The following is a 26379-nucleotide window of genomic DNA, read 5'->3' as shown; positions in this document are numbered from 1 at the left end:
CACACACACACCCATGTACATATACATCCCTACACACATATAATATACACATACATACATACTCATACACACCTACATGTGTGTATACATATGTATGTATATATATATATATTCCCTCTAACTACCCTAACAGTGAAAAAGGTCTCACGAGTTACAAATAATACCTTTCCATGTAGGAATGTAAACAGTTCAATTTTAATGAGCTCTTTAAGGCTTCTCTTTCCTGTTTATCTTTTCATGTGTCTCTTGATTGTTGTATTTGAAAGTCAAATTTTCTATTCAGCTCTGTTCTTTTCAACAAGAGTACTTGGAAAATTCCATTTTTTTCCCCTGAAGTATTATACTCAGTTTTTCTGAGTAAGTGATTCTTGGTTTTAATCCTATCTCCTTTGACCTCTGAAATATCATATTCCAAGCCCTTTGATCCCTTAGTGTAGAAGCTGCTAAATCCTGTGTTATCCTGATTGTATTTTCCACCATATTGGAATTGTTTCTGGCTGCTTGTAATATTTTCTGCTTGACCTGGGAATTCTGGAATTTGGCTACAATATTCCTAGGAGTTTTCCTTTTGGGATCTTTTTCAGGAGGTGATTGGTAAATTCTTTCCATTTCTATTTTACCTTCTTGGTCTAGAATATCAGGGCAGTTTTCCTTGATAATTTCTTGGAAGATGATATGTAGGCTCTTTTTTTGATCATGGTTTTCAGATAGGCCAATAATTTTTAAATTGTCTCTCCTGGATCTATTTTCCAGGTCAGTTGTTTTTCCAATGAGATATTTCACATTGTCTTCTATTTTTTCATTCTTTTGGTTTTCTTTTGTAATTTCTTGATTTCTCATAAAGTCATTAGCTTCCATCTGTTCCATTCTAATTTTTAAAGAACTATTTTCTTCAATGAGCTTTTGAACCTCCTTTTCCATTTGGTTAATTCTGGTTTTTAAAGCATTTTTCTCCTCATTTGTTTTTTGGACCTTTTTTGCCATTTGGTTTAGTCTAATTTTAAAAATTTTATTTTTTTCAGTATTTTTTTGGGTTTCCTTTAGCAAATTGTTAACTTGCTTTTCATGATTTTCTTGCATTGCTCTCATTTATTTTCCCAATTTTCCCTGCCCCTTGCTTATTTGATTTCCAAAATCCTTTTTGAGCTCTTCCATGACCTGAGACAATTGCATATTTTTTGGAGGTTTTAGATGCAGCAGCCTTGGCTTTTATGCCTTCCTCTAATGGCAGTCCCTTTTTTGGGAATTTTCTCAGCCAGTTACTTGACTTTTCAGTTCTTTGTCAAGTGGAGGCTATACTCTAGAGACCTGTAAGTTCTTAGGTCCTCCTTAGTTTCCTCCTCTCCTGGCTGGGCTCTGGTCTGTGAGCAACCACAAGCATTCTCATCTGCCCAAGATCTGTGAATAGGATTCTCTCCCCACAGTCACCACCAGTCCCACCACACCAGCTCTCTTTCTCACCCCAGGATAGCCATTCAGGGCTGAGATCCAGATCAGCTGCTTGATTCTCCCAGGGTCTTTAGGGCTCCAAATATGGATGCTGCTGCTGCAGTAACTACCACCACCCTACGGCCATGGCCAGATGGCACTCCCCTCTCACTCAGGTGAAAAAGCTTTCTTACTGACTTTGAAGCTGTCTTTGCCATTTTTTGGGTTGAGAAATCTGGGAACTGCAGCTGCTACCCATGATTCCACACCCTGAAGCTCGCTCCAGTCTTGTCAGGGCCATGGGGCCAAGGCTGGGCTGTGCACTGCTCTGAGCCCAGTGCTATAGAACTTTCCTGTTGGCCTTCCAGGCTGTCTTGGGCTGGAAATCTCTTTCATTCTGTCGTTTTGTGGCTTCTGCAGCTCTAGGATTTGTTTAGAGTCACTTTTTACAGGTATTTTATGGGCTATGGGGGAGAGTTTCTGCAGAACTGTCCTACTACTCCACCATCTTGGCTCCACCAGTCCCTGAAGAACTTTTTAGCAACTTACAAGATGTCTTGCTAAACGTTTATCAGCAAAAATAAAGTCTGACTAAAAATAAAACCTCCTTTCTAAGGCTCAGATGTTTTACCCCTAATAAAAGATTATCTCTACAAGCAATTAATGACAGATGACAATTTTATTCTAGAAACACTAACAAATAAAAATATTAGAAATTCATCACTACAAAGGTATTAATTTTCCTAATGCAAAAATTTTTGGAGTTGAGATTTTTTTGTCATAGATCCTTATCATCTGAAAGCAGAACATATGGTTCAGATTGCCTAAAAGTGCTACAACATGGCATAGAAGATTGTGTATAATAAAAAGTTTCTTCTCAAGAAATTTTTCCTGCTACTTGGTAACTGCAAACACCATCTATATTAGTAGAGCACTTTGGTGGCTACAAGGGCATTGTCATGGAGACTATATATGCTTCAGCTGTTAAATAATGATGGGAATAATGACAGTTTTCTCATTATGAAAGCTTAAATCTCTGATTATTTAAGGCATTCTTTCTAAAAAAAAACATTCTGTTTCTAGGCTCTGTGTGTATAGTTCATTAGTCTTTAGAGTATTGTGTGAGATTATGACCACCCTTAAACCAGCCAATAATGAATAACTGGGATGGAAATAATTCCATCCTTTAAAATAAGCATTTTTAGGCCCTGCCCCATGGCATAATGATCATTACACTGTGAACCAGGCAGACCATATCAGTTTGTAAGCAGCCTCCAAGGTCATCCATACCAGGCAAACTGAGTACTATTACCCTGGTAGTTTACTAAACATATTTGGAGGCACCTTGAACAGCCTACTGGGTAATATAAATGACTGGATTAAAGGAATGAAACTGAATTGCCATCAAAGGTAGCATAAGATATCCTTTCCACATTTTTAGGATACCAGGTTCGGTGAAAAATCCAAAGCATCACATCCAAGATAAATGTCCCTTCTTAGTTTCACTGACCAGTATTGGCATTTACCGCCCATCGTCACATCAAGTCTGTTGGATAAAGCCTTAGCACATTTAGATTACAAAATATAGTTGGAAATTAAAAGCATCAGACACATACCTGAGGGTAGAATGATGGTGTCGCAGTGGATTCACAGTTCAACTTCCTGAGTGAACTGTGGAAGAAATCACTGCTCAGCCTGTGATTTCTTGAATCAAAGAAACACCTACCTCCATCAGCTTCACATTTTTCATGGTGATGACTTTTCTTGCCTTGGCAAAAAGACTTATTTGTTGTTGTTGAGTCTTTGCAGTTGCGTCTGACTTTTGTGACTCTATTTGGGGTTTTCTCGGCAAAGATAATGGAATGGTTTGTTATTTCCTTCTCTGGCTCATTTTATAGAGGAGAAAACTGAGACAAACATGGTTAAATGATTTGCCCATGATCACACAGCTAGTAAGTGTCTAAGGTCAGATTTGAACTCAGGAAGACGAGTCTTCCAGACTTCACCAATGGCACCTATCTACTTTTCTACCTGCTGCCCTCAAAAGGCTGATAAGAATCACTTACATCTATAAGTGCTGTTTTTCTGGAAGATTACGACAGTATTCATTACAGTTATGAGCTGCAAAGGATAGTGACCTTGCTGCTTCTGATTCTTTCAGTTGGAAAACAGATCTATGATTTCAATTAGAAGCAGCAGACATTAAAGGAATGGAAATATGCCTCAAACTATGATATAAGAAGAGATGAAAAAATAAAAATGTCTCCCAATTCAGGTTGTAATCTGTATAAGCATGTAACAACCATACCCTGTGGTCACCCGTACTTTAAGGGGTGTATTACAGAGTGATATAACAGCAGACAAAATGTCTTTTATATAGAGAAAAGTTTCATCTATCAAAATATTTGCCTAAGGCTCTATCATTAGCAACCCCAGGACAAAAACCACAAGAGAAGAAAAGAAAGTTCAAGATCATTTCTTGGACCAAAAGCAAAGTTCATTCTAATTTATCCAGAATCAAGATGTGAATTAACTTGCCCTGAAATTATAAAGTTGCCAAGGATGTTTTACTGTTTTGTTTTTGAAATCATGGCACTGCTATATCTAGTGCTCACATATTGGTGAGTTTTTTTTTAAAGCCAGCTAAACCTAAAATAATAGCTATGACTTTGAGATATTCAGATATCCTAAGCAAGGTCACCAGATATATATGCAAACATTGAGACACAGACACAAAGGTTAGGTCCATTTTACTCAGGAATGCATCCTAAATCTTAAATGATGTTGCTAAATAAATATGTCTTCCTTTCTAATTAAACTGAGATAATTTCATTGACTAATTTTGAAAAGTTGTACCCTAATTAACTTCCCTTTCTCAACTATGGTGCTACGTAGAAATAATTTCCTAAATTTTTTTTTATTCAAAAAGGGGTTCCTTATGTTTATTGAAAAGCAAAATTTTAGGTTAATAACAAATTGGAGACAGAAAAAAGGCAAAGAGAGTCTTTGCTCTCAGGGAACTAGCTCAATGTGCTATCAGAGAGACAACATGCAAAATTCTGTGTTTCCAGACAAGTTGTATAGTGGACAAATTGGAGATAATCTCAAAGGTAAAGCATTAGTATTGAAGGCAATTGAGGAAGGCTTTTTTTGTGGATGGTGGAATTTTAACTGAGATTTGAAGGAAGCCAGAGAAGTCTGAAAGTGGAAATGGGGAGGATGAGAATCCAAAGCATAAAAGAAAGACAGTGAAAGGGTATGGAGTCCAGAGATTATGTACAAAGAAAGAAAAGGAGGCCAGTGTCACTGCATCATAGACCGGTGGAAGGGAATAACATGTAAGAAGATTGAAAATATAAGAAAAGGAAGGTTATTAAGGTCTTTAAAAGTTAAGCAGATAACTTTATATTTGACCCTGGTAACAGAGAGCTGCCGGCATTTATAGAATGGAGTGATGTGATCACTGCACCTTATTTTGATAGCTGAGTTGACAGTGAACTCAAAGAGAGACTGTAGCAGGGAGACCAATATGAAATTTATTGTAATCATCTAATCATGAAGTGATAAAGGCCTGTACCACGATGGTGGTATTGTTAAAGGACAGAAGGGGATGTATATGAAAAATGTTGTGGAAGTAGAATCTACAGGACTTGGCAATAGATTTATATTACAGATGAGGGCAGAGAGTAAACAGTCAAGAATGTTTTCTAGTTGCAAGCCTGGGTGACTAGCATAATGGTGTTGCCTTCAAAAGTAATAGAGAAGGTAGGAAGAGGGGATAGCCAAATTTAAGACGGCTAAAGGATATTCAGTTTGAGATGTTCAAAAGGTAGTTGAAGATGTGTGAATTTAAGTCAGGAGAGAGATTAGAGCTGGAAAAAGAGATCTGAGAACACCTGCAGAAAAATCATAATTGAATCCATGGGAGCTATTACCCAGGTGTCCAAGGTTTGATGGTAAAGATCAGCCTTTTAAGAAGGATTTCCTTAAAACATTTAAATAATTTGTACCAGCTATCTAAATAGTTTCAACCTGCAAATTGAAAGTCTAAAGGTGTAAGAAAAGCTTTATGTTCTTCATTTGCTACTTTTCCTATTTATGTGGGATGTTAAAAATTTTTAGCATTTTTTTCAAAATGTTCAGATCTTAACATTTTTCTCACAGAGGGACCAGTTAGCAACATAAAGAGAGATTCAAGTGAGTTCTTTTCTACAAATGAATGTAATTATCTTAAACAAAAGTCTCATAATTTGCTTTCTGTGGTGCTTTTAGATGTCTGGATTTGTGTAATTGCAATGTTAAGGTTGCTTTCAAGAGTTTTGTTTTTTTTTTAAATGTTGGACCTTGTTGCAGATCAACCTCTAGAAGAGTGAGTTTTTCCCAACTTGTCTACTTCTTGAGATATTTTCTGGTCCTATTGCCATAAAATAATGTGAATACTTCAACTGGCATATCAAAAGAGTATATTATACTAGTATTAAAATAAATGAATCTTTTATATTGGGATTCTATTATTAAATCTTAGCATATGTATACTTTGACATTTATTTAATCGGATTATGAGAATAAGTAATTCTGTCGCTCCTCATTCTGCCCCAAATTCATCAGTTGCTGTAGTGGGAGTTTTGAAATCACAGTTTCAAAAAGGAGTTATTTGAGAAAATAGATGCCATGACACTTTGCTCACTTCACAGCTTATTTAAGAATTAAGTTAACATTATTACTATTAATAAAGTTATTCTTCTAGATTCTAATTCACGGTTCCTTTTTCTTTACATTTTTCCTATTTCTCCTCTATTATCCTCCCACATATTTTACCGGCTTCCATGTGACTTTAGGGGATCCCTTTCAAGTATCATATTGATTGAAGAAAATGCCTTGTATTTCTCTAGGAACTCTCCTGATGACTGCAGTGTTACAAAGGGTGGGAAGATGGTCAACAGCCAGGATAATGTTGGAATGAATTATGGCAACTTTTTGGAGGAGAAGCATATTCTATCAACCAACATGACAACAAATGAACGAAGGGTTATTGTACCTGCAGGTCAGAAGTTTATAAATTTTACTTTGGGATTTATCATAATGTGATATACTAGAGGGACCATTTAACTTATGGTTTTGTCAGTCTGAATCATCACAATGCTATTTATTAGTTTTGAGACATGGAGTTCATTCTCTCTCATTCCTCATTTCTTTATATGTAAAATAGATATAAGAATAAGACAATTTAGCTCAAAGGTTTGTCATGGAAAGACTTTTGTAAACTTTAAGATGTAGTATAAATCTGAGAAAATTGTAATACAAATAAAAATAACAATTGTAATGAAGATAAAGGTTGAGCTGAGTAATGAAGGATCAATTCTTCAAGGTTCAGCTCAAATCAGAGTCCTTTCCCAGCCCCCTCATATTCTAACGACTTCCTTTTTCAGATTACCTTCATCTGTTCTGTATGCATCTTTTATCAGCCTAGATATTTACATGTAATCTCCTAATACAGTGTTTGCTCCTTAAAGTCAGGCACTGTTTTTTTCACACCACACCCCCTTTTTTGTATTCCCAGCACCACACTTTAAAATGTTTATTTGCTGACTGACTTCAGTCTCGATGGATATTAATTTGTTAAAGTCACTCAGATTTTGAAAAACACCAACAACTAAGAACATTACTGTCTCCATTTCCATTGGAAAGTATCTACTTAATTATAGTCTTTTCATCAAGATTCCTTGAAATCTCTTAAAGGTACTCTTCCCTCCCATCAAATACAATTATACTCATTTTTGCCAGGTAGATTTATTTTAGTCTTTGTCTACTGAAGTATCATATTTCAATTTTTTTTCTCTCCTTTATAGTAGCATCTATTATGCCTTGAGTGATTCTGACTGTGACTCATTGGCATTTGCAATCAAAATTTGAAGGAAAGCAGAAAGCTAGAAAAACATTTATAGCAATTTTCTCTGGTAAAAGCCTCATTTCTCATCTATATAGGGAATTGAACTAAATTTATAAAAATGAGTGCTATTTCCCAATTGACAAATGATATGAACAGGCAGTTTTCAGAATAATAAATCATAAGTATTAATAGTGACAGGGAAAAATGTTCTAAATATCTATTAATTAGAGAAATACAAATTAAAACAATTCAGAGGTACCACCTCATACCTATCAAATTGGAAAAGGAAAATGATAAATGCTATAGAGACTGTGGAAAAATAGGTACACTTCTTGTTGCTGTTTAATTTTTCTTTTCAAAGAGGACCAATAGACATCACAGTCCAGAGTGATGTCTTAACTTGTGAGTGAACTAAATTTAAGTGAGACAGAGTTGCACAGTCATCAGCTGCACCTTCTTTTTGAGTCATCAAAGTCCAGTGGCAAGACAAAAGTTAGGATGATTGGTCATGGTTGACCTTGGTGTCTGACCAGTTCCTAAATGTTCCACATTGCCTACTTCAACCACCTTCGTGTACACTGGAACAAATTGTTCTTATCTGCCCATTCCATTGGGGGAAGTCTTCACATGCTTGGGGTAGACACTCCCCCACCCCCAAACTCACCGATGGATTTGTATCCTGTTGGTTACCCCTCAACTTATTTAAGCCTGCTTGCTGGGAGGATTTATTGGGGTATAGCCACTGCACATGCTACAGCTCCTTAGAGTCATAAGTGAAAGTTGAGTGCCTGGTGAACTCCAAAGGTGTTATACCTGGGGTATATGGTACACTGATACACTGTTGACGGAGTTGTGAACTGGTTCATTCTGGAGAACAGTTTGGAGCTATGCGGAAAGGGCTATAAAACTATGACCCTTTGACCCTAGGTCATATCCCAATGAGATAAAAGAAAATGGAAAAAAGACATATTTATATAAAATAGCTTTTTTGTGGTGACAAAGAACTGAAAATTGAGGGGATTGCCTTCAATTGGGGAATGGCTGAACACAGTATGGTATATAATTTTGATGGAATACTATTATACTATAAGAAATGATGAGTAGGATACTTTCAGATAAACCTGGGAAGACTTATAGGACTTGGTGCAGAGTGAAGTGAGCAGAGCCAGGAGTATATTATTCACTGTAACAGTGATACTGTAATGATGATTGGTTGTTAAAGACTTAGCTACTCTCATCAAGATAATTACCTAAAAAAATTCCAAAAGATTCATCATAAAAATGTTATTTACCTCCAGATACAAAACTGATGGACTCTAAGTATATATTAAAACTTTTTTTTACTGTCCTTATTTTTTTGCTTTTTTTTGCAACCTGGATAGTACAAAAATATTTTTTGCATGATTTCACATGTGCAATCATATTGCTCATCTTCTCAATGGGTAGGGTAGGATTGGGAGAGAGGATGTGAATTTGGAACTCAACATTTTTTAAAATGAATAATAGAAATGAAATTTAAAAAGCAAAAAATAATAATTAGTGCCCATGCTACACAAATCATTCTCAGAAATTGAGAAACTACCCTATCAGAATCATTTTACAAAACAAATGTATTCCTAAAACCTAAACCATGGAAGAATAAAATCAGGTGAACTATAAACCAATATCATTAATGAATATGAATTCAAAGATTTTACATTAAATCCTGTCATATCGGTTACAATAACTTAGCCAAGAATTTTTTTCTAACCAACTTGAACCCACAACAATCATATAAACATAGTTCAACATTAGGAAAAACAATTACATAATCAAGTGTTTAAAAACAAAACACGCAGAAATATGATTATTTCAATAGATATAGGAAAAGCCTTTAACAAAGTACAATGCTCATTTGTAATAAAAAAAAATATAAAGTGTAGACCTACAGGAGTATTTTTAACATCAAAAAAAAGTCTAGCTAAAGCAAAAAGCATGCATTGTATACAATGGGTGAGTCTTCCGACAAATATGTTATATATCAAAGACATTCATTCTTCCCGCTATTATGTGATATGTCTTTGGAAATAATAACAATTGTAATAAAACAAGAGAAAGAAATTAAAGACATAAGAGGAAAGAACAATACCTATTTGCTGATGATATGATGCTTTACTTTGAAAACTTATGAATTAGCAAAGATATCACTTGAGAAAATTAATAGATTCAACAAAATCGCAGGCTACAAAAAAGCCCTAAGAAGTCAACTGAATTTCTATATAACAAAAACAAAATCCAAGAGTGACTAATAGGAAGGGAACTCCCATTCCAAATGACTAAATAAAATCAGGAGGATTAATCTATGACAGCACGTAAAATATTTGAATAGTTCAAAGTGCTCCTAAAAGTAATAAATAACAGGTTAAATAGCTGGATAAATATTCAATGTTCATGGCTGGGTCATGCCAACATAAATTAAAAAATCCCCCCAGCGATTTAGCAATACTACCAAAGTTAATTTACACTTTTATTCCCATTCCAATCAAATGATCAAAGGTATACTTTTTAGAACCTGATAAATAACAATAAAAATTCATTAAAAAACAAAAAGATCAAGAGTATCAATGGAAATTATGAAAAGAGCTAAGGTTGAATGGAAATAACACTTTTCATACTTTTAACTATATCATAAAGCAATAGTAATCTAAACTGTTTATTGGCTTAAAAAATACAAAGATCAGTAAAACAGACTAGAAAAGGGATAATCTAAAACTGTACACAACACAATTCTTCAATTTCATGCACTATTTTCTTTTTCTGTTTTATTAAGTATATAAATGGGCTCATTTTCACTTGCTTTTTTTTTTGTTAAGTTCAGAGTAGTAATAAAATAAAATAATTGTATTAGTATGCTTGTCATCCAACATTCCCTCCAGCAACCAAAATTTTTTTCCTCCAATCATATTTTCAATTTTATGGATGTGTGATAGAACCTAAGAGTTGTTTTCATTTGCATTCAATTTGTCATTAGTGATTTGTAACTTTTTATTTAAAAAAATGGTTATTGACAGCCCACTTTTCTTTTCCTGAAACTTATTGTTTGTGACCTTTGACCACTTAATCTATTTAGTAATGGTTTTTTTTTCTTTTGTATTCGAAGCAATTTCCCTATGTATCTTGGGTTTCAGACCTCTACCAGAAAATTTTGCTGCAAAGTTTTTTCTCAATGAACTGTTGCACGGATTTTTAGTGATCTTTTAAGTTTTTGTAGTTATAGTCTGTTTTGTCTACTTTAATTCTTTATATGTCTGGTGCGATGAAATATCATTCCCATATCTTTAGTTGTGAATGATTTTTCCTTCTCTGCTCCTCTGATTGGTTAAAATGTGATCTTTTAGATTTAGGTTATGTATTCATTTGGAGTTTATTTTGATGTATAATGTGAAATATTGGCCTAAATCTAATTTCTGTCAGATCACTTTCCTATTTTTCCAGCAATTTTTTCAAGTAATAAATCCTTATCCTTAACATATAGAGCCTTTGGGTCCATCAAATGATGTTAAGTTCATTTGCTTATGGCTTTTGTGTATCTCAGTGTGTTCACTGAGACAAATCAACTTTTTCTCTTTTTTTAACCAGTAGTAAATAGTTTTGAAGGCTAGCTCTTTTTTGTATAGTTTGAGATGTAGTGCTTTGAAGCCTCCTTTCTTTCTACTTAAAACAATTTTCACTTGAGATTTCTTTACCTTTTATTCCTGAAGGTAAAATGTGTATTTATATTATATATATATATGTGCATACATATATGTATGGATATATATATGCATATATATGCGTATGTGTATATGTATGTATATATACACACATAGTAACCCTTTGATATTTGGATTGGTATGACAAATTAACTTAAGCAGTTTTCTTATTTTTATTGGCATGGCCCAACCGTGAACAAATAATATTTCTGCTTGGTAAACCAATTCAATTTAAAACTCTTCTTTACTCTTGAGTACTCATCATTTCACCAATTTTGTCCTGCCAGTGCTAAGTCTTGGAATACTCCAACCATTATCTGCCTTCACTCTTAAACACATGTTGAGGAATAAAAATAGAGGGAATCATGCAACCTCAACTGGGCTAGGCAACCCTTCTTATATCACCTCTCTATATGACTCTCCAAAGCAGTTCTTCCAGACCTTTTCATCCCTCCTCAAACTTCCCAAGGTTCTCCTTTTCCCCACCCTCTTATCTGTGAATTGTATGCTCTATTTCATAAAAAAAATTATAACCACCATAAGCTTCCTTGCTCCCCTGCCTCTTTTCATATCACTCAGATACCTGTCTCTTCCTTCACTTCTAACCCTTATGATGGGGTGGCCTTACTCCTTAGCAAGGCTAAGTCCTCAACTTCTTCAATGAATCCCATTTCATCCCATCAATTTCAATAAATTGCCCCATCTGTCATCTCCATTCTATCACTTATCATTGATTTCTCCCTTTCTTCTGGCTGCTTTTTTAATGTCTACAAACATGCACATATCTCTTCCATCCTCAGAAATCCCTGACTTGATCCTATCATCAGCTTCTATCTTAATCCATTTTAAATTTTTTGCTGATGATTAGAGAATCTATTTTTCCTGCCCTAATCTCTTTGCTAACCTTTAACTGCCTTTCAGACATTCTGAACAGGGTGTCCAGTAGACATCTTAAACTCAGTGTGTTCAAAATTGAGCTTATTTTCTTTTCCCCTTATTTCCCTCTCTCCCATAAGAACTTGCTTATTATTGTAGAGAACAATACCTGATCCCTTTGGCATATAATGTAGGTATCATACTTGACTCCTCATTATCTCTCATATCTAATCTATTACCAAGTTTTGTCAATTTCAATTCTGCAACATCTCTCAAATAGGTGCTCTTCTCTCCTCTGGCACTGCCACCACTCTGGTGCAGGTCCTCATCACCTCATTACTGCACTTTTAAAATAGCATACTAATTAGCATGCCCCACTGTAATCCATCCTTCCATTCAGGTTCCAAAGTGATTTTACTAAAATTCAGGTCCAACCACATCACATCCATATTCAATAAATTTTAGTGGCTATCACCTCCAGGATCAAATACAAAATCTTCTGGTGTCATAGCGCATTCCTACCTTTCTAATCTTCTTATGTCTTACCCTCATATTCTCTGATCCAGTGATACTGGTTTTCTTCCTGTTCTACAAACAAGACACTTTATCAGTTCCAGGAATTTTCTTTGACTATCCCTAATAAGGGAATACTCCCTCATTCCTGGAATGTTCTTGCTCATTTCTGCCTCTTGGCTTCTCTGACTTCCTTTAATGGCTTACTAAAATCTTATCCTCTTCAGAAGGGCTTATCAACCTTTCTTAATTCTAGGGAGTTCTCCCTTATTTATTTCCTATTTATCCTGTATTTAGCTCTTTTTTTTTTAATGCATATTTGCTTGCTTATCGTCTCCCTCATTAGATTGTCAGTTCCTTGAGGGCAAGGAGCTTGTGTTGCCTCTTTTTGTATCCCCAGAGCTTAGCACAGTGATTGGTATAACAAGTACTTAACAAATGTTTATTAAGTTACTACTGTTGTAGCAGAGTTTTCTCTATTCTCTATTTATTAGTATTGTAATAGAATTTTCAATTTTGATGTCCTGAAATAAACAAATTTTTTGTTTGATCATGCTTTTCTTGGAGTACAATGATTCTTAAATGATCTCACTTCAGCTTCTTTTCCATGTCATTTTAATTGTAAACACATTTTCTCCTTTTTTCCAGTCTTTTGATTTTATTCCATTGTTTCTTGTTTTCTCATGAGGTCATTAAAGAGTCGTTAAGTTCTGTTGGCTTCAGTCAAACTTCCAGGAAGTCTTTTACTTGGCTCATATTTGCCACCTTCTGCTCCAAATTGGTTATACTTCCAAATCTTTTCCCCAGAGTTCTCATTTGATTTAAAATTTCTTTTTCAAAAATTTCTTAACAAATTTCTCAGGTACTCCTGTAGTTGTCAAGCCATTTCTTTTTCTCTCTGAGGCCATGGTCATAGTTTTTGTAAAGTTACTTTATTCTGAATATGCCACTTGACCCTTAATATTTCTTCATAGTATTCAGCCTATTTTTCTACTTCAGTAAGGGTCCAGTTGTAACTGAAGAGTAAACTGTTAAAGCACACAGTATTCACAGCTGCTCACCTCTCCTGACTCTATTAGTAGCAACATGAGTTGAGGATACACATGATGGGAGTCATGCAGAACTGGAGTTTGATCTGTGAAGGATTCGAGAGTAGATAACAAGGTAGAATTGAATTTGTTCATTCGTGATCAAGACGTGATAGGGAAGAAAGTGAAATTACATGAGGGGTGCTGAGTGATGGAGAAATTAGAAGGTGAAGAATAGATTTGGGGGAGGTGAGGCATAGCAGCACATGGTAGCATAACATTATCAGATAGATGAATGTTCGGGTTTTTTTTTTATTAAGAAAGTAGAATACTGGTGGGTAATCATGAGATCTAGGGTATGGTCATTCCTTTGTGTGACTGAGCAACCTCCAGAGGAGGATGGAGTAGGTGTGAATGGAGTAGGTAGAATGAAAGAGATGGTAATAGAGATGACTCAAAGACATTAAAGATAACTCAGAGTTAGGGAACTTGAGGGAGGGCTAAAATGGGCATTGAAATGCTCTAGTATAAGAACAAAAGTTCAGAAGCAAGACAGTGACCCAGGCGCTAAACTGTATGAGAAAGAAGGAAGAATAATCGGGAGCTAGTACACAACAGCAATTATGATTTAAATGGAACAGAAAATTTTAATCAAGCATACAAAGATGGAGAGATTGCTGAATAATATAGTAAAAAGAAAATTTGATTACGGCAATGAGAAACAGGCCTGGACCTGTGTGTTGGGGAGTGCAAGTCATTATACAACTAGTGTTTAGGGAGATAGTCAGGGGTGCAGTATGATCTGAGGAAATCCAAATCTAATAAAATCAAGTTGACAGAGGGATTATGAAGTAAAGGATTCAGGATAAAGGGAAGTTTATGCACTACAGAATGGGAATTCCAGAGAAAGCAGCAAAAACAAGGGCAAGATTTGAATGGGGCATATTTAAGATAAGATCAAGGAAAACTGGAATGAGCAGTGAGAGTTAGAGGTAGTTTGCTTTCATGTGGCCAATTATTGAAGAATACAGAAATCAGGACAGTAATAGCTATTGGTAGTTTCTTGTTGTCTTTTAGTTCTGTCTGACTATTCACGACCTATGTAGGATTTTCTTAGCAAAGATATTGGAGTGGTTTGCCATGTCCTTCTCCATCTCATTTTACAGATGAGGAAACTGAGGCAAACTGAGTTAAATGACTTGTACAGGGTAGCACAACTAGTGTCTGAGGCCAGATTTAAACTCAGATCTTCCTGACTCTAGACCTGGTGCTCTGTCCACTGTGTCACTTAGCTGCCTGGGCAGGCTCTTAGATACTGGATGATCAGAAGGTAGCTGACAATCTCAAAGATTGCTAGGAGAAGAGTAGAGGTATTGTGTCTTATGCACTCTCATCTGTTCCTCCAATATAACTATAAGGAGATGAGGATTCAGCACTGCAATAGTCAGATATTTTTCCATCATTGGTAGAGGGTAGGGGGTCAAACTTTTAGTTGGGTCACAGTATCTGGCACAATACCTAATACATAATGAGAATGAATTGATGCCCACATGCATACTTGAATGAATATAAAAATGTGCCAGGAGAAGGTTAACTTTTTCCCAATCCATGGGTATTGAAGAAATAATTCTTTATGATGGTCACTCTCTTTCTTTGTTGCTTAACATCTCTACAGTTATTCAGTTTATGTAAGAGTGTGTGCTGTGGCTGATTTTGCAAGTCGCAGTTCTTTCAGTTATTTGCCAAGTTTCACCTGCACATACAAATGCACAAAAATCTTTATTGCATAATTTTAGTTCCCCAATGATGCCATGAAGATATTGAAATCAGTGCCATCCTCCTCCTCCTCACAACATTCACCTTTATAAGCAGATAAGTTTCTTCAGAGCAAGGAATATTTCTGTCTTACTGTCTATCTCTAGTGTATAGCACAGTAGTTGGATACTTAAAAAATGATTGTTAATTGACAGATTGTTAAGTGTTATACCTAGGAGTAACTCTTGCTATAGCATATGGATAAAGCAAAAGAGAACACTGAAACAAATTATGAATAAGAAAATTAGATAGGTAAACATGGAATAGTATTGGTGATTTCATCAGTGCTGTAAACTTAAGTCCTAGCTATTACTTTATTGAGAAATACCAGAGATCTGGTTGAGGCATATAATGATTCAGTGTGGCCAGAATTATAATATCATAGATCTAGGTCTAAAGGAAACTTAGTCTAGTCTAGTCTGACTCCTCACTTTACAGTTGAGGAAACTAGGATGAGAAAGGTTAAGTGACTTGACCAAGGACACACAATTAGGAAGGATCACAGGAAGGACTTAAATCTGTTTCTTCTAGTCTCCAAGCCCAATACTCTGTCTACTACCTCAAGATGCCTTTATTGAATTTAAGTATTTCAATACTCTTCCAGTCAAAGGCAAGTTCACATTTGACACAAAAGGCATATCGTTTAGGGTGAAATTAGAATATTTGTGGAACTTACGTGCTTAGTAAATTAGTTTATTTTTACTTTGATCTTTTAATAATTTAGATATGTGATTTCTACTCTAGGTTTAGTACCAAATTCAGAATGTCTCTAGTTTCCTAAGGACCACTATGAAATTCTCAAATGGATTCAGAACAAAATGAATTTTTAGCATACTCTAACTTTACCAATGAGTATTTAACATGTAGCACTACAAAAAGGTGCAATCAGATTACAAAGAACTTTGTAATTTCTTTTGGCTTCTTCACTGAAATATGGTCAGATGTGTAGATTTATGGAGTATATCCACTGTAGAAGCCATGCAAAAAGGCAATCAAAAAACTGAACTAAAACACAAAATATTTAAAACTGAATGTGTTGAATGGGTATATGAAGTTTTATTAAATAGTGGAGCCTCTTATTGAGTAAATGAAAGAAATTAAATTTGCTGCTTTCAGAGATTGAACTTTTCTTTCTTGCCATTTCCCCTCTCCCAATTATGCCTTCTGTAAATCAGGGGAAAATCCATATATAGCCTATATCCAGTTCATAGTAGCCATCATATAGACATAGACAAAAAAAACTTGAGCACAATTTGAACTATCTGAATTCTCGGTGTTTTAAATTCTTTTCTATTGTTTTAGAAAAAAATCTGAATTCACAATTTGAGAATGAAACCAACATTTTAGAGAGAGTTTCAGAGTAATCTGCCATGACATGTGGCATTTAATTTGTGCTGCAAGTGTACTGTATCTTGTAAAACCTTCTCTCAGTCAAAATTTTTATTTTCACAGGGACCTAACAGCTTGTTTGTCAGTGTGCTAACAAAGAGGAAGGCAGAGACCTCAACCACCTTTCTTACAATTTAGCTAAAGTTACAAAATGATGTGAAAATTGCAATAGACTCTCCATTTTCATAGGTCATGGCATTTTGAAACATTCTTTTCTTTTGACAGTATTTATTTTAGTTCCCAAAATGAAATATAACAGCATATTACTGTAACTTTGTAACTTGACATTTTTTATCCTGAATGTGTGTGGGTGTTTTAACATATATTGTGAGCACATGAAATTGTGTGTGTGTGTGTGTGTGTGTGTGTGTGTGTGTGTGTGTGTGTAACAAGATCAAGTTATAGATCAACCACAGTCGTAGATTTGGTGAACAGATGCTAATTATCTACCTTTTTTTCTTGCCCCCACCAAATCAAACTAGAGATGCATGCACTTCACTTTCATTAGGCACTTCTTTGAGTAGAATTCAGGAAATTCAGCTCAATTCAGCAGGTTCTACTACTATTAGGAAATAAGACACACAACCATAAGTAGACCAAATAGATAGGAAAAAGTAAAGTCTGACATACAATTAAGTAGCCAAATTAGGGCTAGAGGCAAATGATAATGGAAAGGGAGTTGGCTTCTGAAAGCCCAAGAATCTAATCACACAGACTAAGTTGTGGATAAAGTGGTGTTAAATCAGCTGTGGAAATCCAGCTGCACCTTGTTATGGTGTGACAGCACATGCCAAAAAATAAGTTGAATTAGAATGGAGCAATAAAATTCACCAATGATTGGTCATGTCTTTGGAAACCCTTAAAAGACAGTAGAAAGGTCTAAAAGGAGGTAAATTTCAGTGACAGATAATTATCACTTCCTTTTTGTGATTGGATACTGGGCTTTCAGAGACCAACTCCCTTACACTGTAAAAGAGATCTGAGGACTGTGTTGTCAGCACAGGCTGCAGTGTTCAAGGAAGGTCTGCTATTAATGTCATGCGTAAGATTTACTAATATGTCTCTGGTGTGTCTAGATGAGTGGTGGGGAATCTGTGGTCTTGAGGTCACATAGAGCCCTCTAGGTCCTCTGATATGGTCTTTTGACTGAGTCAAATCAGAACAAATCCTTTTATTCCCCATTCTTGGTCTAGAACATGGAGAGTTTTGAGACTAAGCTCAAAGCAATCAATTTAATCTGTAGGGCATTTGTTAAATTTCTACCATGTACGGGAAATGGGTAAATTCTTTATCTTTAAGGAGCTGACCTGATAATGGAATAATAAATGTGTATGGGAATGCTTTTAAATTGAAAACATAATCATAGAACAACTAGTATTATTGTTACTGTCATGTTTATTATAATGACCTTTCTTAAAATAATAACTTTTAATTTTCATTGCTGCTTAAAAAGAAACACAAATTCCTAACACAAAAATGAAATCCAATGTGAAGTTAAAGCCATTGAGAAGTCATAGAATCACAGGATCTCAGAGACCCGTTAGTCCAATCTCTCCAACACCCACTTTGTAGATAAGGAAAAGGAGGCAAAGAAGTTGTGTCTTTCCCAACGATACATGTGTGGGGAAGCATCAAAAGTTGAATTTGAACCTGGATCCTTTCACTTAAAAGTCAGTGTTCTTGAATTCTTTTTGAGACTGTAGCATTTAAGAAAGACAAAAAATAAGGAAAGGGAAAATGAGGAAAGTCTGTTTAGTTGTGGCAGAGCATCTCCTCTACCCAGTTGCTCCTTCACTACGCTGAGATTGCTTTCCCTGTTAAGCCAGGGTTTGGGGAAATCTTGTTCAAAGCATTCCACTGCTCAGACTCTATGGTAGAGTTAAAACATTTCACAACTGTAGAAATTATGAACTATCATCCTTCAAATCAGAAGAACATTGTACTATCAAGTTGGAATGTTAATTCTTTAACTATCTCTTCAATTATATGAAAGTCTATGAAGCTCACACTGAAGTCCATGCAGAAAACATATACTTTTCTTAAGGCTGAAATATTTTTCTTGCGTTATTCATAAGTGACTTACACAGTTTTATTGAAACTTCCTCACCTCCAAAAAGTTGATGTTTCTTTTCTTTTCTTTTTTTAGTTTTTTAATTTATTTATTTAACTTTTAACATTCATTATCACAAAATTTTGGGTTCCAAATTTTCTCCCCATTTCTCCCCTCCCCCATCCCAAAATGCCAAGCATTCTAATTGCCCCTATCACCAATCTGCCCTGGCTTCTAACATCCGTCCCTTCCCTTGTCCCCATCTTCTCTTTTGTCCTGTAGGGCCAGATAACTTTCTATATCCCATTAGCTGTATTTCATATTTCCTAGTAGCAAGAACAATACTCGACAGTTGTTTCTAAAACTTTGACTTCCAACTTCTCTTCATCCCTCCCTCCCCACCCATTCCCTTTGGGAAGGTAAGCAATTCAATATAGTCCATATCTGTGTAGTTTTGCAAATGACTTCCATAGTAGTCATGTTGTGTAAGACTAACTATATTTCCCTCCATCCTATCCTGTCCCCCATTGCTTCTATTCTCTCTTTGGATCCTGTCCCTCCCCAAGAGTGTGGACTTTAAATTGTTCCCTCCTCTCACTGCCCTCCCTTCCATCATCCCCCACCCCCTGCTTATCCCCTTATCCCCCACTTTCCTGAATTGTAAGATAGGTTTTCATACCAAAATGAGTGTGCATTTTATTCCTTCCTTTAGTTGAATGTGATGAGAATAAGCTTCATGTTTTTTTCTCACCTCCCCTCTTTTTCCCTCCACTGAAATGTCTTTTGCTTGCATCTTTTATGAGAGATAATTTGCCCCACTCCATTTCTCCCTTCTCCTCCCAATATATTTCTCACCACTTAATTTCATTTTTTTAAGATATGATCCCATCCTATTCAATTCACTCTGTGCTCTCTGTCTCTGTGTGTGTGTGTGTGTGTGTGTGTGTGTGTGTGTGTATGTGATCCCACCAACTACCCAGATACTGAAAAGTTTCAAGAGTTACAAATATTGTCTTTCCATGTAGGAATGTAAATAGTTCAACTTTAGTAAGTCCCTTATGACTTCTCTTTGCTATTTACCTTTTCATGCTTCTCTTCATTCTTGTGTTTGAAGGTCAAATTTTCTTTTCAGCTCTGGTCTTTTCATCAAGAATACTTGAAAGTCCTCGATTTCATTGAAAGACCATTTTTCCCCCTGAAGTATTATACTCAGTTTTGCTGGGTAGGTGATTCTTGGTTTTAGTCCTAGTTCCTCTGACTTCTCCAATATCCTATTCCATGCCCTTTGATCCCTTAATGTAGAAGCTGCTACATCTTGTGTTATCCTGATTGTAGTTCTACAATACTTGAATTGTTTCTTTCTAGCTGCTTGCAATATTTTCTCCTTGACCAGGGAACTCTGAAATTTGGCCACAATGTTCCTAGGAGTTTTTCTTTTTGGATCTCTTTCCAGTGGTGATTGGTGGGTTCCTTGAATACTTATTTTGCTCTCTGGTTCTAGAATCTCAGGGCAGTTTTCCTTGATAATTTCATGAAAGATAATGTCTAGGCTCTTTTTTTGATCATGGCTTTCGGATAGTCCCATAATTTTAAAATTGTCTCTCCTGGATCTATTTTCCAGGTCAGTTGTTTTTCCAATGAGATATTTCACATTATCTTCCATTTTTTCATTCTTTTGGTTTTGTTTTGTGATTTCTTGGTTTCTCTTAAAGTCATTAGCCTCCATCTGTTCCATTCTAATTTTTCAAGAACTATTTTCTTCAGTGAGCTTTTGAATCTCCTTTTCCATTTGGCTAATTCTGCTTTTTAAAGCATTCTTCTGCTCATTGGCTTTTTGAACCTCTTTTGCCAATTGAGTTAACCTATTTTTCAGGGTGTTATTTTCTTCAGCATTTTTTTCGATCTCCTTTAGCAAGGTGCTGACCTGCTTTTCGTGCTTTTCTTGCATCTCTCTCATTTCTCTTCCCAGTTTTTCCTCCACCTCTCTAACTTGATTTTCAAATTCCTTTTTGAGCTCTTCCATGGCCTGAGCCCACTGAATATTTATTTTGTATGTTTGGGATACAGAAGCCTTGACTTCTATGTCTTTCCCTGATGGTAAGCATTGTTCTTCCTCATCTGAAAGGATGGGAGGAGATATCTGTTCACCAAGAAAGTAACCTTCTAAGGTCTTGTTTTTTTCCCCCTTTTTGGGCATTTTCCCAAACAGTTACCTGACTTTTGCGTCCTTTGTCAAGAGTAGGGTGTACTCTGGGAATCTGTGAGATCTCAGTTCCTCCGAGGTGACATGACAAGCGTGTACTGGTCTGGATGCAAAAGGGATTTTTATGCCCAGAATCTTAGCATTTACCTCTCCTCAGCCACATGGCCTCCAGTTCCCAAGTCAGCACTGGAGGGTGGTTTTCAGACAAGCTGGATGGGCAGGGCCTCCATTCAGTGTGAGACAACGACCAACTTGGCCAGAGCCTCTACCCAGGGCTGAGGTAAGACTCAGCTCTTCAGTGCCCCCAGGGGTTTTTACGCTCCAACAATGGAGGTTCCTTATGCGCTGCTGTGCTGCCTCTGTGGTCTCTGCCTGCTGCCTGAGCTATGGGAAGGAACTTCTCCCTTCCTGGCCAGCTGATAAAACCCTGTCACTGACCTTTGTTGCCTGTAGATTGAGGGATCTAAGGACCTGCTGCTGGGACTGGAGATTCCACCCCTTAGGTGTCCTCCTCCCAGAGTCTTGTCACGCTGGGCAGCCAAGGCTGGGCTGGGCTCTGTGCTTGGCTCCACATCCAGTGCAACTGGCATTTCCCTGGGCCTTTCAGGTCACCATGGGCTGGAAATCTCCTCCACTCTGTTGTTCTCCACTTCTGCTGCTCCAAAATTTGTTGAGGGTCTGTCTCTACAGGTATTTTATGGGCTGTGGGGAGAGACACTGCGTAAGTGTGTGTTTCTAGTCTGCCATCTTGACTCTGCCTCCAAAAGTTGATGTTTCTAAAAAACAATTTGAATATTTTTTCAACCTCATTCATTGCGTCATTGGAACATATGCATTTTAATTGTAATCTTTGCTCATTCCTTGTTTTCTTCTCAATTCAAGTAGCCAATGACTTATTAAGATACCTTCTAGCAAATCTTTTAGTGCTTTTAGTACTTTCTTGTTGTCTTTTAAAGTAATACTGAATGTGGTCAAAGTAGGGATTTTGCGGCCACTGCTAAACATGTCAGAGAATGCCCAGTCATTTGCATGCAGTCATGCATGATCTCAAGATGATCTTCCTTGACATAGCAATTGATCAGTAAAAATACAACTTTGTCAGCTCTTTACCAAGAGAAATCTCCTGAAGGAGAGGATTCCCTTTGTACTAGCCCCAGTACAAACTAAAAGATCACTTCTTAAAGCAGTGTTACATTCACTTAAGGTTACAGTACTGAATGATATGTCTCATTCAGCACAGAGGTGTATATAGCAATTGAGTAGCACTTATATGACATCTCCTAATAGTCCATGTGTCTCTATTAGATAATTACCTCTTATTCTCTAAAATATGGGAAGCAAATGCCTGAGGTATTCTACTCTCCTTTTTTTGGAGAAAGAGAATTATTACTGGTGACAGTTCAATATTTGAAGAGATGTGTGATCTCATTGATACATCTACATTTTCTCATTCTATGTAATTCTTGCATATGTTATTAAAAGTATGTCTTATCCACAGAGGACATATTTAATATCCTGGTGGATTTCTTTTAGTTCTACCATTATAGGACTCAGTCTGTCCATCTGTTGTCCCTCACAATACTGTCAAGACCTGCACATTTCTTAGATGATAACCCTTGTGCCTTTTTATTTGCGGGGCACGGAATTCATCTTTGCAAATATGCTGCAACCTACTTATGACCATCCTTTGTCTTTCTATTGCACTTAGGGTTATCATAATTTTTAATCTTTTAGGAGACTGCAATACCCTAGGATGCAATATAGCATTTCTGGGAAAACAGTGGCATGAGAAAGATGGACTTTTGTTTTAAGAAAGAGCTAGAAACACTGAAAGTTTTCTTTATGTTCAATTCTGAGTCTAACTTATTGGAAATGAGTGGAGAATTTAAGTGCTTACTGTGTGCGAAGTACTATGCTAATAATAACATTACTAATAATAATGAAAACTAGTATTTATTTAGCACTTACTATGTGCCAGGCACTGTGCTAAGCACTTTACAAATATTATCTTATTAGATCTTTGCAATAACCCTGGGAAGTAGATGTTTTTTATTATTTTCAGATGTCTCTGAGAGTACTTAGCAGCAACTCATGCACAGTAGACACTCAATGAGTATTTATCAGGTAGTTGATTAATTGATAAAAGTTAAAGCTAATAAAAAATAGAGTTCTAACTATAATATTGGAATAGTGGAAACAGAATGTGGAGTTAATGGTTATGAAAGGTGAGTGATTGTTAATGTGGAAAGCCTAGGACTTAAGTTCAAATAACTATTGCTCACAATATTTACTTTGCTGAACCTTTCAGATCCTACATTATGGAGTACAGACCATGTCCGGCAATGGCTAGAATGGGCAGTGAAAGAATATGGTCTTCCAGATGTTGACATATTGCTATTCCAGAACATAGATGGGAAGGATCTGTGTAAGATGACCAAAGATGATTTCCAAAGACTCACTCCAAGTTATAATGCTGATATCCTTCTCTCACATCTTCACTACCTCAGAGAGAGTAAGACAACTTTCTTTCATGGGACAAAACTTCAAAAAAAATTCATGATTGACATTATCTTTTTGATTTAACCTATTTCTAATTTCTGATTTGACAACTATCTGCTTGAAATGCTACTATCTTGGGTCAGAAAAATAATATTTAGAAAACACTACCATGAGAAGATAACAGTGACAGAGATAGGATCGTATATTTAAAATTTGGAAAGACCTTACAGGAGATTTAGTATTTACATTTCACAGATGAATAACTAAGGCCAAAGACTTTAAGTGAATCATCTATGATGACAAAGGTAGTAAGTGGCAGAGGCAGTCTTTGAACCAAGATTCTCTGATCTTTCGACCCTCCTTCTCACCACCCACTACTTCCTTTTAGTGGAATTAATTCCATTGCCCAAGAAACTCAAATGGATGAAGTTGCTCTTCATCATAGAGCTGGAAGAGATGTTAGAGATACAAGGCAACCTTCTTATTTTACAGATGAGGAAAATGAGTCCCATAAAGGTGAAGTGACTTGTCTAAAGTCACCCTGCTGGTAAGTGATAGAACTAGATCTAGAATCTAGGTTTTGTCACTACAGACATAGGGCTCCTTTTCTTATACTGCTGTACTACCACATAGTTCCAAGTTGACTAAAAATCAGAATAGAAGCCATATGTAAGGAAAAGGTTCATATGTGGTTAGAAGCTGCATATTTTTCTACTCAATAGGTAAATGGTACTCCCATTTGGCCCAAATCTGAAGCACAAATTATTGGCAGAATCAAAAATCACGGAATTTAAATTTACTTAAATGACAAGTGAAAAAAAGGATATTATTAATCAAATTAGTGATCCAAAGATGAATACACTGAGACTTTTGATTTTAAAAATAAAAAACAGATTTAACGGGAAAAAAATAACTTGATAGTGCAGGATCATTGTTTCTCCATAATTACTTTGCCTGTGATCCTATTTGTTTATTCCTTGAATTAAGATAGTTTTAACATACTAATAGGCACAATGGATAAGAGCACTGGACTGGGAGTCAGAAAGACCATAGTTCAAATCTCAGACACTTGCTAGCTATGTGACCTTGGGTAAGTCATTTAACCACTGCCTGCATGCAAAAAACTAGAGAAGGAAGTAGCAAACCATTCCAGTATATTAACCAAGAATACCAAGGACAGTCATTCCACAGGGCTGCAAACATGACTAAATAACATCCACAACATATTAACAAGAAATAGGACATGTCCCCAAAACTAACATCCAAATGCAAAGAAAAAATCAAGTTTTGAAAGCTAATTCTCATTTTTTTTTTTATTTTGGTGTTGTTTTGTCTTATAGCTCCTCTTCCACATTTGACTTCGGATGATGTTGATAAAGCCTTGCAAAATTCTCCACGGTTAATGCATGCTAGAAATACAGGTAATGCTGGTCTTGTTTCCATCTCTCAAAGATATCCTAATTGTTTTTGAGCACAGGACTCTAGTTGACTGCTTTAAAAAAAAAGAGGAAATACTCTGTGTAGCAGAGACAGCACTTTGGGGGTTATACTTTTCCATGTTGAATGGAGGACAGATTGTTTTCCAATGATAGAGACTCTATACATATAATGGAATGAAGAAAAAGTCCTTTAAACTTTCTAAGTGCCTGCCAGGGGTGGGGGAGAGTTGGGGGGAAGAAGGGAGATACAATGAGAGTCTTGATCAAAAGGTCAGTTTAACTAGAAATGTAGAATTATTCTTGGATCAAAAATGCTGAATAATGATCAAGGTATATGTAGTCTTATTCTATGTGTTGATCTATAGAGAATGAAAAGCATATCAATCATCTAAAATTCACTTTTAGAAATCAGTTGCCACTTCCCTTTTCCCATATCCTCTGTATCCTAAAAGGATCATTAGATGGATTAAACTGGTATTTTATTTTCCCTTTTAACTTCTCCCAACTTCAGATCATATGAATAATATGAATGAGAATTTTAAAAATTATATCATTTTAAGAGAAGTTTTGATATTACTGAACAATTCATCTCTGACCAAGCGCACAACATATTGTTGACATACTATGATCTTATATTTCTGAGTCTAGCAAAATTCCAATGAAATTTTTTAATCATGCTTCATGTTAGCTAATTCTTTATCCTTCATTTTATGCCTATGTGCAACTTTAGTACATTGTTCTTTCGTGTATATGCATACATATATGTGTGTGTACATTTGTACACACACATATATAAATATATATATAAAAGAAGTTTGTTAATGAGATTACCTGCTAAACTCACTAAACTATCTAAAGCTGGTTATTCTGTGAATGGAATATATGAGAGCTGATAGGATATAAGTAATCATAGAAATCAACAAGCAAACAAAAATATGATGTTTACATGAAAATCTATAATGCCTGCAACATATACATGAATAAATACACATTTGTATTTGTATATACATATATGTCTTGAAACCTACTTCAATTTGTTTCTTTGATCATTAGGGTAAAGAAAAAGTCAGCATTTAGAAGCTAACCTTTTTGGTTTTATTTGAATTTTGATTTTTTGCTTTGTTTCCAGGACCTTACATGCTATGCTTCTATGGAATGAAAAATAGAAATCTATTATATGATGAAATAATATGTTAAGTCTATATTTTCTCTTGAGCCTATGAATGGCTAGAAATCATAAATACACAAGAAATGACCATTTTCCTCAGAGAGAGAGAGAGAGAGAGAGAGAGAGAGAGAGAGAGAGAGAGAGAGGAAGAGAGATCTATGGGGTCCCTAAACCTTTCTTTTTTCTATATGGTTTCATAGTTTTAAGTTTTCTTTAAAGCTTTTGTAAGGTAAGTGACAATTTCAAGTTATCTGTGATTTCATAATATTGAATATTCCTAAATATGGAAACTTATGAAGGAGCCAGATCTAAAAATCTTGACAAACAAAATTTTAGCCTGGATGCATTGG

At 35.7% G+C, this 26379-nt stretch overlaps 1 protein-coding gene across 3 annotated transcripts in view; it reads left to right on the top strand.

The window, feature by feature from the left end:
• The window catches only part of ERG (ETS transcription factor ERG), a 136006-nt gene that overhangs the window by 93993 nt on the left and 15634 nt on the right, over positions 1–26379 (top strand). For all 3 annotated transcript variants that reach the window (XM_072614992.1, XM_072614993.1, XM_072614990.1), the window contains exons 3-5: positions 6321–6472; positions 23232–23435; positions 24763–24843. In XM_072614992.1, coding sequence (XP_072471093.1) covers positions 6321–6472; positions 23232–23435; positions 24763–24843 — 437 coding nt within the window. The remainder of the gene's footprint in view (positions 1–6320; positions 6473–23231; positions 23436–24762; positions 24844–26379) is intronic.

This window comes from Notamacropus eugenii, chromosome 5, assembly GCF_028372415.1.
Source record: "Notamacropus eugenii isolate mMacEug1 chromosome 5, mMacEug1.pri_v2, whole genome shotgun sequence".
NCBI lineage: Eukaryota > Metazoa > Chordata > Mammalia > Diprotodontia > Macropodidae > Notamacropus > Notamacropus eugenii.
Note: the sequence above shows the minus strand (reverse complement) of the source record. Positions and strands in the feature narration are given on the sequence as shown.